Here is a 12349-nt window from a genome sequence, read left to right as displayed (position 1 = left end):
TCGGGGAGGTGGGCAGGAGCCAGATTACTGCAGGTCATGGTTGGGAAGTTGGATCTGATCGTCAGCACAATAGAAAGCTATTGTAGGATTTTTTTAAAAAGATTTTATTTATTTGAGAGAGAGAGAGAGAGAGAGAGCAAAAGCAGGGGGAGTGGCAAGCAGAGGGAGAGGGAGAGGGAGAAAGAGAAGCCAATTCCCGCCGAGTAGGAAGCCTGGTGCAGGGCCTCGATCCCAGGACCCTGCGATCATGACCTGAGCCCAAGGCAGACCCTTAACCAACTCAACCACCCAGGCACCCCCAGAAAGCTATTGGAGGGTTTCTGGTTTGGAGTAGGGATAGGGAGCGGTGGGACCTGACTTCACTCCTTTGTTGCCTGCTCTGCTGGCCACCTGGGCTGCGTTCGTCTCTTCCACCACCTGGCCTGCATCTCCACAAGTTCTCAGAATTTGAAAGCCTAGCTAACATCTGGGGGGTCTCCAGTCTGGATGCTCACTGGGGCATTGTGGAGTTGCATGTGCTATGAGGCAGGACTTGTCAGCTCGTGCCGGTCTGTGTGCCTGGCGACTGCTCATCCTTCCTGCACCAGCAGCAGAATTAGGCTCTGGAGCAGACTACATGGGATCAGATCCTTGCTCTGGCACTTATTAACCGTGCCACCCTGGGAGAGTCATGTTGCCGTGATGAGCCTCAGTGTCGAAAGGCGTGAGTAGGTGTCTACTTCCCAGGATAGTCTGACAATCTGGTGAGTGACTCTGGGGGAGAAAAGCTCTCCACCTGGCATGTACGTAGTGAGTACTGCCTGAAGCCTTGCTGTCCTTTTGGCTGAAGTCAGGATGGGCACACTGTGCCAGTGTGTCAGGAGGGAAGCTCAAGAACTCCTTGAGGAGTCAGTTGCCTTGTGCACAGACAGTAGGTTGGCTGTCTTTGGCTTTGGGATTGGAGGGTGCTAGTGGATAGGCAAGTGCAAATGTCACAGAACCCTAAACAAAGGGCTGCTACTGTTAAGGCCGGGATCACAGAGCTCACCAGTAAGCCATGGTGTGCAGCTGTGTCTGTCCATTTTGAAGAGTCACCAGGACCTGTCAATCTGACTTCCTAAATCCCTCTTGAATCCCGCCCTTCCTCCACTCACTGGCAGCTCCCCAAATCAAAGCGCCATTACCTCTCGCCTAAACAGTTGCGGGAACCTTCTGCCTGCCCTCCCTGCCTCAGATCTTGCTTTCTAGGGGGGTACCAGAGTCACACAAATCAGATCAGCTCGTGCCACTGCCTGGAAACCTCTAGGATAAAATGCCAGTTCCTCAGCCTGGCTGAAAAGTCCTCCTCAATCTGGTCTCCATCCCCCTCCACAAGGGGGCAGCACTCATTTCCTTTAGGCACCGTTCTTTGGCCCCTACTATTCCTTTGTGCGGGCAGAAGAAGACTTCCCACCCCTGCCCTCTTCAACCCAGCAGAAGGCTGTCTGCCTTCCTGGAATCTAGACACATTTCCCAACTTCTCTCGACCACATCTGTGGCTCCCTCTGCCAAGGGCCCAAGGACTCTGTCCTCTCTGGTGGTACACGTGGGTCTGTCACGTCTTGGTTGGCGTGTCCAAGTCCCATACTCGGGTGGTGAACGGCGAAGGGCAGAGGAGACAGCCCTGTAGAGCCATAACGTTGGCCACTGGGGAGCCCCATACCCCTCCACAAGGGGGCAGCACTCCTCAGTATTAGCTGACATGTCCCTTTGTGGTCAGATCATAAAGATTTGTTAAAAAGTGAACTGGTGGCTAACTTACATTATTTTCTTTTAACTTACATTATTTTTAAAGAACTATTTAGAACAATAACCACAACACTTGGTCTTTTTGGCCTATCATTTTGCAAACGCAGAGTCTGTTAAGTTTTTGTGGAAGGAAGGAAGGATGGATTTTTTTTTTTTCTAGATTCAAGTTTCCTACAGCTTGTCTAAATTTCAAAGTTTGGGGAGAGTTTATGCCTGGTCTGTGCCGTAGCTTATTCCGTTTGCTTTTTCGGTATAAGGACATAAAAGTCAAAATCAAAAGTCAAGTTATTACATTTCTCTCTTTCAAAACAAAGCCCGACCTCCTTTTACTTGGCAGCTCTAGCAGTATCATTTCCTGGGGAGCCTGCAGGCCCTGTGAGCAGTGTCCCAACCGCAACTGTGGTGACATCCCCTCTTTGGGATGTGGGTTGCCCCAGAAGTGAGGGAGGGATGCAGAAGCCACAGAACCTATTTCTGTACTGTTTTGTTTGCTTAGTTTGACAGCCTGCATCCAATAGATTGGGGAGGGAAAGAGTGTTGGCGGGAGAAGACCTGGCCGCCCAGACTCAGTCGAGGCCATCGGAAGGACCATCCCAACTCCCAGCTCCCCGTGGGATCAGCTGAGGTGTCTGGGGATTTCAGTTCAATTCCTCCTCTTGACCAACCCTGCTTCCCCCACTCCCTCCCAGGTGCTGTCAAAGAAGGCAAGCCACAACAAACCTGCATGTAGAGCTGGGTCTCAGATTGTTTCCTGGGGGAGTCAGCCTAGGACAGCCCCTTGCTTGGTCTCTTTTCTCTCACTGCCCTTTTTCCCTTGATGACTGCAATTGACTCCAAAGGAGTAATATCTTTTATTTAAAAAGGAGTAATATTTTTTGTTGCCATGGGCACTCTCCCTGTCTGCCCTCTTGCATTTTCTAGGGCCAATCACGTGGATGCCCATTTTTTTTAGTCCCCATTTTAATTTTTTTAAGATTTTATTTATTTATTCATAGAGACACAGCTAGAGAGAGAGGCAGAGACACAGGCAGAGGGAGAAGCAGGCACCAAGCAGGGAGCCCGATGTGGGATTCGATTCCGGGTCTCCAGGATCACGCCCTGGGCTGCAGGCGGCGCTAAACCGCTGCGCCACCAGGGCTGCCTTAGTCCCCATTTTAATATGTACAAAGAAGAGCCCTTTCCTGCTACTCGAATAAACTTTTACTCCTGATTTCTCTATTTCTACTAATGCCACTGCCATCTCTAGAATCCCAGGTTGGAAACCTCAGCACCACTTGGGCAGCCTCTTGATTAAAAACCTTTGGCATTTGGGGTGCCTTGGTGGCTCAGTTGGTTAAGTGTCTGCCTTTGGCTTGGGCCATGATCCTGGAGTCCTGGGATGGAGCCCCACATTGGGTTCCTTGCTCAGCAGGTAGTTTGCTTCTCCCTCTCTCTCTGCCCCTCCCTCTGCTCTCTTTCTCAAATAAATAAATAAAACCTAAAAAAAAAACACCCCAACCTTTAGCATTCCCTTGGTGCCTATGAGCGCACATCCTTGTTGCCTCTCCTTGCGTTCCAGGCCTTCCCTGTTGGACCCCAGTCAGCCCGATTTCCTGCCAACTCTCCATCCAAGAATTCATGACATAGAGCCTGGACTCCTTTGGGAGTCTGAGGAGACCTATGGACCCCCTTCTTGGAAAGTTTTTATTTTTATTTTTTAAAGATTTGTTTATTCATGAAAGACACACACACACACAGAGAAGCAGAGACATAGGCAGAGGGAGAAGTGGGCTCCTCACAGGGAGCCCGGTGCAGGGATCCGGGATCACGACCTGAGCTGAAGGCAGGTGCCCAACCACTGAGCAACCCATGCGTCCCTTTGGAAGGTTTTTATAAGTATAAAATAAGAAACATACAATTACAAAGGAAGCCAATGATGCTTAAAGTTATTAATATATGTTTTAAAATTAATAATACTGCAATCCAGGTTTCATTATTAGCACATTAAGTAGCATGATCTAGTGGTGGGTCCAGTAAAGGCCATAGTTTTGAAGTAGTCAAGAATACAACAATACTTCAAGATGCCTTGCAGCAATGGTAATGAAATATAAAAACCTCTGTGGTTCCTGTTAGAAGCAATGTCACAGGTATCTGCTGATACTACTGTGATGTGCCACCTGCATTCATAATGGAAGCAAAGGTGAACATAGAGGTTAGCGAAGGTACAGTTGTCATTTTGTCCCATCCAAGCACACAGAAGTCTGGTCAAACATGGGGAAGCATGGGGAGCCTGTAGCTCAAGTTAGGAAATTTGCACTTCCTCAAACACATGTCATGACTCCTGGTTGACACTGGGAATCTGACACTTGGGCACTGGGCTGAGTTGGCCCCACTCTCCTGGTTGACTCTCTGGCCGAGGCTGGCCAGGGTTTGGGGCCTTGAACAGAGTGGCTCACTGCCCACCAGAGGCAGAAACCCCAGCTGGGAAGCTCCTGGGGGATGTCTCTCCTGGTTTTTCTTTCCTTGGATCCCAGGCCCTATCCAAGCAACTTTACACGACTCCGCTGGCCCAGCCAGTGTCGTCCAGGCATGGGCTCATGGGGTAGCTCATAGCCATCAAGCACATGTCATTATGGAACCTTGACAGCCGGGACTCACCCAGCTCTCAAGCTTTCAGGGTGCACCCTACCCCTATCTTGCAGCTAAATGTCCTGCAATGTGTCTTGTACAATGAAGAATTGTCCTGCACAACGTGCCAATCATGCCCTCAGTAGGAAACACTGAGCAGGCACTCTATAAATGTTTGCTTAGTGCTTCAGTGGTCTTTTTGACCTGGGGTGCCACCAACCAAGGTATGGTCCATCGATGGGCATTTCTCTTGACTCCTCACAATCCCCCCCACTGGCCTGAAAGCTCAGTGACCTGTACAGCTAGGGTTGAGATTGACTAGCAGATATATAGGATGGTGAGATGTGTCCATTCCCAGCCCCCAACATGGCCAGTGTGGCTATCAGTTCCAGATTGGAGCTCTGTCAGGCCTGGATCTCTGCTGGATCAAGAGGAGCTGAGCTTAACAGCTACCACCAGGGAGACAAAAGCCGAAAGGCAGCAGTTTTCAGCTCCCTCCAAGTGCCTGTGGCCTGGGACAGTGTGGCTCTGTCTGTGGGCACTCTCACCCAGGTGAAGAGAAGGTACCAACTCCTACTGTGCTCTCGTGGGTAAATCATTTCCATATAGGGGTTGCCACAAATCATCCTTCTCCTTACCTCTTTGCTTTCCAAGGGCCAGTCTAGCGTCCTCTCAAATACCTGGTCCCCATTTCCCAGGCCAAACTGCTCCAGAAAATGTCTGTATCTGGGATTGGTGGAGGAGCAGCTGCTTCTGTTATTCTGACCTGTATTCTGGTGAAAGGGATTAGCCACTTATTGCTAAGATAATATTCTGACTTTCAAATTCTCTTAAGAACAATGAATACGAATATAGGGCTAGTTATTACAGTGCTTCATACTTCATAAAGCACTTTATACATTAAGTTGAACCATACCAAATTGCTGATATTCAATTGTTTCAGGGCAATTTCATAGTGTTCAATCTTATAAGTTTTTTTTTCGTTTATTCCTTACCATAATCCGAGATGGTATTTTTAGCTGCGTTTTACAGAACAAAGTACTAAATCTCAGAGAGGGGAAATGAAATAGATAGGGAATAGCAGGGCTAAGACTTGCAACCAACCCCTATGCTCCTGATTCTCGAGGTAGGATGATTCAGCCCAGAAGACCCTAAAAGCCATAATGTGAGGTGAGACAAGGCTGTGAGACCATTCTCCCAAGCCTGTGCTCAGGAATCTCCTGACTGCTTACACTCATCACCTTTTCTTAGTGGAGATTAGTGGGAGCCTAGGTGCCCAGAATAGAAGGCACTAAAGTGATGATGTGACAAATTTGAGTTTTAGAGCGCTGGAAGTACATGGCACAGCAAAGATAATATATAGAATATGTTAATCCATTAATCCACCCATCTACCTTATTTATCCATCCATCCATCCATCCATCCATCCATCCATCCATCCATCCATCCAAGAGAACTCTATTGGGTAGGTCCCACATACGTGCCAGGCTCTGCATTAAGTGCTGAGCTACCAATATTCAGGGAAGAGTCCTAGTGGGCAGGGGTTCCAACTTTTGGCTATCTGGGAGATGGGGATGGAACAGTGGAAGCTGGGGTGAGGCCACCGTGTGCATAGGGGATTTTGATTTGTTGTGAAGCTGCTCTGTTTTCCTAGTTCTTTTCTCTGGCCCAGGCTCAACTCCTTGGGAGGCTCCAGCTTATGCGACAGGGCAGAAAGCAGCTGGGTTCTGCTTGGTGTTTCAGGAATCTGACACTGCTAAGAGTTTCTAGGCCACAGAGCTGGAGGAGGCAGGAGCAGGAATGAAAGAGGAATGTTGGTGCACCACCCCTACACAACCTAAGAGAAACTGGGGGTGAGCTGGTAAAGCGGGGTTCCTTCCCAAGCTGCCAGAAGAAGAAATTCTTTCTTCTGCTCTTGAGTTCACTCTGAGCCCTTGGCCCAGCCCACTGCCATGGGTTTGGTTCTGGTGACTGGCCAGTGGGGAGGGGGAGGTTGGGGGAGGGCTGGTTTGGAAATCAGTCAGGCAGTGGGCATGTGGCCACTGCCTTTGTCCAGGAACAGCACGCTGCCCTTCAGAGAATAATCACGTTTCTCAGCTTCTCGCCCACCCAGGGGCAAGCAAGCCCTCAAGCCTGCTGTGGAATCCAAATACTTCCTAAACCTGGCCTGGCTCAGGCGAAGTCCAAACTGGTTTCCCTGTCCCTAGGGCTCTCCAGCCACCTGCCTCCTCCCACGCTGCCAGCACCCCTCCAGGTGCCAACCCCCAATCCCACTCAAACCCCGATGTGACCCCCCCTCACAGTATGTAGTCGTGCATACCCCATGCTCACCATTCCATGCTCTAGGCTGTGTTGCCATGGCTGCTACCACTGTCGCCAGATACCACGGCGGCTATGGGGCCACTGGTTAAGATCTTGCAGTTGAGTAAGCCACAATGTGGGTTCCTCCCACCACACCCTCCCTGACCCTAGCACCAGGGCTTTCCTCAGAGTGCTGTTGCCACACCACTCTGCTTTTGAAAAAAAAGGAAATGGGGCATTGACTCTTGAGCACAGTGACAAGTACAATGAGAAGCCCATGGTGGGTGGAGGAATAGGGCCTTTTGTACTTGCGTTAGCTGCTCAGTCGTGTACTGGGCCAGTATGCGGTGCCTTTATGGGGGTCCACACATCAAGGCCCCAAGAGGCTCCCTGAGTTGCCCCACAGGGTGAAGCTAAGGTTTTTGTCCTCAGCTTTTGTCCTTCTGATCTGTTCCCACCCACCAGAGGTGGTGACGCTTTGGACCTCTGCCTATTAGACCTGCCACATGTGGCTCGCAAGCACTCGAAACTGGCTGGTCTGAGTTGAAATGTGTGGTAAGTATAAAACACACACCTGACTTGAAAGACTTGATGTGAGGGGGCGCCCAGGGGGCTCAGTCGGTTAAGTGTCTGACCCTTGGTATCAGCTCAGGTCTTGATCTCAGGGTCATGAGTGCAAGCCCCACTGGGCACAGAGCCTACTCAAAAAAATAAATAAATAAAAGTAAATAAAGACTTAATATGAAACAAAGAATGTAAAATGTCTCACTGATCATTTTTAATATTGATTTCATGTTGAAATAATGTTTTTGATATACTGGACTAAATGTACTATGTAATTAAAATTAATTTCATCTCTTTATTTTTACTTTTTACATATGGCTGCTGGAAGTGGGGGACATTGGTGTCAAAACTGGCAAATTGGTGAATGAAATAAAATAGTCCAAAACAAATTCATGTATATATGGGCATTTAAAAAATATATCTTTAATTAATTTGTTTTTTTTTTAATTTTTTTTTATTTTTTTTAATTTTTATTTATTTATGATAGTCACAGAGAGAGAGAGAGAGAGGCAGAGACATAGGCAGAGGGAGAAGCAGGCTCCATGCACCGGGAGCCCGATGTGGGATTTGATCCCGGGTCTCCAGGATCGCGCCCTGGGCCAAAGGCAGGCGCCAAACCGCTGCGCCACCCAGGGATCCCCTCTTTAATTAATTTGAGAGAGAGAGAGAGAGAAAGAAAGCATGGGCAGGAGGAGGGGCAGAGGGAGAAGCAGGCTCCCCACTGAGCAGGGAGCCTGATACAGGGCTTGATCCCAGGACTCAGGGATCATGACCTGAGCAGAAGGCAGCTGCTTAATGCCTAAACGACTGAGCCATCCAGGCACCCCCATATGGGCATCTCTAAATGTATAATATAGGTATATTATACATGGTAATGTATAATAAAGGTGGCATTTCAAATTAGTAGGGGGAAAATGTGGCTACTACTAGAAAATTCAAAATTTCAAAGGTGGCTCACATTTTTGGTTCACATTGCATTTCTATTGGATAGTGTTGTGCTGGACTTTGTATTTCAGGTAAATGTCTATCAACAGAAGATGTGTTTCACATACCACCAATGGGATGCCATGCAGCCATTATGAAGAATAAAGTAGATCTCTATGAGTAGAACTGCAAAAACTTCAGAATATTATTGTTAAGTTTAAGGGAAAAAAAAGAGCAAGGAATGGCCAGCATGTGCAGTTATGATCTCATTTGTGCACATAGAAAGCACACATAGGACACCAGGCTGGCTCAGTCAATAGAGCATATAACTCTTGATCTCGGGGTTGTGAGTTCAAGCCCCACATTGGGCATGGAGCCTACTTAAAATTTAAGCAATAAATAAATAAAATAGATAAATAAATAAATAAATATAAATAAATAATATAAATAAATAAAATAAATAAAAAAGAAACTACACATATTTATGTGTGCACAGAGCAAGTCTGCAGACACACAAGTAACTGTTACCATTGATGGCTTCTGGAGGGCGGGGATGAGGAGGGCTTTGAATGAGAGAGGAAAGGACCCTGACCTGTACTTTCCACTTTAAATCCTCCAGTACCATTTGAGGTTTTAACAAATGCCACAAATGTGGCATCTTTGTAAAAGTAAAACTGTACTTGTATTTATTTTTTGAAAGATTTTATTTAAGTCATGTCTGCACCTAATGTGGGGCTCGAACCCATAACCCCGAAGATCAAGAGTCGCGTGCTCCACCAACTGAGCCAGTCGGGCACCCCTCTCCTTATATTTATATTTTATATATCAGGATAGAATTTATTATATTAGTTTATATAATAGTATTAAAGTATGCATAGTTTTCAACAGAATATCAGAGTTTCTTTTACTCCTCTAATAGTTTGATTTCTACTTGCAAATTACCCCTCTTGCCTTCCTTTCTCATCCCCCTGCCTTTTCTGCACTGTTCCATCTTCACCTTCTCTTCCCTGTCATCTTCAAACCCCACAAGTATCTGTGAATGGAGAGCCATTCCACTTCCCCTGGCTCCTTTCTCAGCTTTAACCGGAGGCTTTGGCATCTCCTGCTACCTCTGTCTTCCCATAGAGGAGGAAAATGTCATGCTGGATGATGCTCAACGACAGATGCCATTATCCATTGTGGAGAGAAAAACCTACCCCATGGGAATACACCCTGCCATGTCTCCCCAGCAATCTGGCTATCTTCGTGTGGAGGTAAGACCACTGAGAAAGAGAAATATAAGAACTTAGGAAAATGTGCATGCGATTTTTTTCTCTCTCCGAGTTCAGGTGTGGGTATAAGCAGGGTAAAAGCAGTGGGCTTTGGAGAGAAGGCTTGATCCAGGTTTGGGAAACCAATTTAATTTGCCACCTGCAGTTAAAAAATCACTAAGAGGGTCAAGTGTTTTGAAAAGAGAACTATAGAGGTTGGAGAAAGAAAAAAAAAGTGCTCCAGCTTCTGGGAAACAGAGATAACAAAAGATTTGTTTGCTCCAAGGCAGATGGGAACCTCAGTCCTCAGAGTTTAATTGAGAGAGGAAAAAAGATAAGAAATCTCACCCGATTATCAAGCAGATAATAGCTTCTGAAGGGTGGTCCTGCTAGGAGAGAGAAATGAAAGTCCTGTTGATGTGTGTAGGGGACAAGTAGTGTGGGAAAATACCAATTTTTTTTTTTTTTAACCAATCGTTCTCAATGCAAATGAAATAAATCGCTTCAATACAGAAGGGCCTGGAATGTCTATTAGAACTTCTTTTTCATGGAGAGACACACTCTCCTCCCCCTCCTGCCCCTCAAAATGTTAAGGACCTGGCAGTGCCCTTAGTAGCCCGAACCACTGGACTGGGAGTCAGGACATGGCTCTGGGCCTGAACTGGCAAAATATGACATACTTGATGTGAAATTCCTTTGAAAGCCCTAAAGTATGGTTAACTATTGTTATGAAATCCAGCCTTGTCTTTGGCCCTTCCTGTCTCCCCATCGCTTTTCAGAATCTTTTCCAGCCTCTCAGAACATGAAATACCGAGCCAAAGGCTTGAAGTAAATACAACCTAAAGAACATATACTGGTCTCTGAGCAGATCACCCCAATTGAAGCATTGGAATCTTTGCAATCTTCACTGGCACTAAGGGAAGAGAAGGAGGAATGCAGCCTCCACATGGTATCCCTAGCAGCCTTGGGGCTTGTCTTTAGGGCTCCGGTGGCCCTAGCCCTGGGCACACAACTAGCTAAGATACTTGCCTCCTCCTCACTCCCAAACACCAGTCCATCATCAAGGCCATTGCTTCTGCCTCCAAAACAGATCCAGAATCTGACCATTTCTTACCAGCACTGCCACCACCCCAGCCCAGACTACCATGGCTGGCAGAAGTCCCCTAAAGGGCCTCCAGCTCCATTTCCCAACCTCTCACTCTACATAGCAGCCAGAGTCAACTTTTACAAAGAGAAACTACCCTGTCTCTCTTCTATGTGGACTTTGGGTTGGGTGATTCTTTGGCTAATGTTTGCTGACCCCCCTGGGCTAAAAGCTACATGCTAGCTGGAACATTGTCTGTTTTGCTCATCTCTGTGTCCCTTAGGCCTAGCCTCGTGCCTGGCATGCAGCGGACACCTATCTATTGAATGGAGGAACAAACTGTAGCAATAAACATTTGTTTTTTTTTTTTTTTTTATTTATGATAGTCACACAGAGAGAGAGAGAGAGAGAGAGGCAGAGACACAGGCAGAGGGAGAAGCAGGCTCCATGCACCGAGAGCCCGACGTGGGATTCGATCCCGGGTCTCCAGGATCGCGCCCTGGGCCAAAGGCAGGCGCCAAACCGCTGCGCCACCCAGGGATCCCCTAGCAATAAACATTTGTATGAGCTTTAAAGGTTAACACCTCATTTGATGCTCAGAAAAACCCTCTGTCACGGGTATTGTTCTCATTTTACAGAGGAGGAAATTGAGGCTCAGAGCATTGCCCAAGTTGACAGAGCTCATGCACAGCATGTTGAAACTCAGGTCTGTTGGGTGGGGTCAAAACCTCTGCTTTTCTTGATACACCCTCCCTTTAGAGCTGTAGGGGTGTGGAGGGGCATGGAGTCCAGAAGTACTTTGATGTTTCTTGGCTGTATAGAGGGCCACTTTGTTCAGGCCTTTGGGGTCCAGGGGTAGGCCCTGTGGGGATTCCCTGCCAACTAGTGAGGGCAAAGTGAATTCTAAATCAGCCTTTCATGGATGACTTATATAGCTACTATAACCACAGTGACCTTATTTTATTAATTTCAAAGCAGGATTCTTGGTCTGACAAACAGAACCAAATACTTGAGACTAGGACTTTTCTGGAAAATCCAGGGCACAGAGTTGCTGTTTTTGTAACATATGACAGCTACATAATGGGTACTTCTTAGCTAATTCTGACCTAGCCACCTCAGTCTCTGACATCTCAAAAAGATTCCTTAAAAAAAAACCCTGTTTTCTGGGCCTCCTGTTTCTATGCACCAAATTCTTTCTGCCCACGCTTTTTGTTTGTTTAATTACTTCCCTACTCTCTCTTATCTTCGCTGTTAACTACTCTCTTCCTGGTCTGCCTCAAAATCTCTAGATCCTGTTTGCTAATGGATGCCACAAATGATTGAAAGAAATAATAAGTAAAAGTGTTTGGGGACCATGGCAACAGGGTCAAGCACAGAGGACAGCCCTTCCTACCCCTCCTAAGTTTCTGCTTTAGACCAAGTGCTGCTGATAGTCTGATGGTCCCATTGTGTCACCTAATTAGGCTAATGCTGCTGGCCAGAGGCATCATGGTTCCAGAAAGCTCTTTGCAATGCTGTTGCTTCTCACTGTACTCAGGTTGCAATGGTGGGCTCATGGTAAAGGCTGTTGCCAAATCAGAACTGGATCTGACATTTGCCCCAAGCACTCATCACATTTCGTTCGAGTACACCCAGAACCCCCAGACAGCCAGGCAGGCACCAGCATTAGGGTGACAAGGCCAAAATTTGGTGGTCATCCTCTTGGGCCTCGAAGCTCAGAATCATGAATCCACTCCAAGGATTTATACTGGAGTCTGGGAAAGAAGGCGATTCTCAGTGAATTGGGGTGTAAGGCCTCTTCCCATAGAGATTATACATCTCTCCGATGTACCTGTACAGTGCCCCTGGACAA

At 47.2% G+C, this 12349-nt stretch overlaps 1 protein-coding gene across 5 annotated transcripts in view; it reads right to left on the bottom strand.

The window, feature by feature from the left end:
• NHSL2 (NHS like 2) overlaps nucleotides 1-12349 on the bottom strand; it is a 252935-nt gene that overhangs the window by 45293 nt on the left and 195293 nt on the right. The window contains exon 1 of one of the 5 annotated variants that reach the window (XM_038587701.1): nucleotides 6706-6773. The exons of the other annotated variants lie outside the window; for them this stretch is intronic. Within the exon in view, the coding sequence (XP_038443629.1) occupies nucleotides 6706-6733 (28 nt within the window). The 5' untranslated portion in view covers nucleotides 6734-6773. Of the gene's footprint in view, nucleotides 1-6705; nucleotides 6774-12349 lie in introns of those variants that run through there. 5 annotated transcript variants of the gene reach the window in all.

This window comes from Canis lupus, chromosome X (assembly GCF_011100685.1).
Source record: "Canis lupus familiaris isolate Mischka breed German Shepherd chromosome X, alternate assembly UU_Cfam_GSD_1.0, whole genome shotgun sequence".
In the NCBI taxonomy this organism is placed as follows: domain Eukaryota; kingdom Metazoa; phylum Chordata; class Mammalia; order Carnivora; family Canidae; genus Canis; species Canis lupus.
Note: the sequence above shows the minus strand (reverse complement) of the source record. Positions and strands in the feature narration are given on the sequence as shown.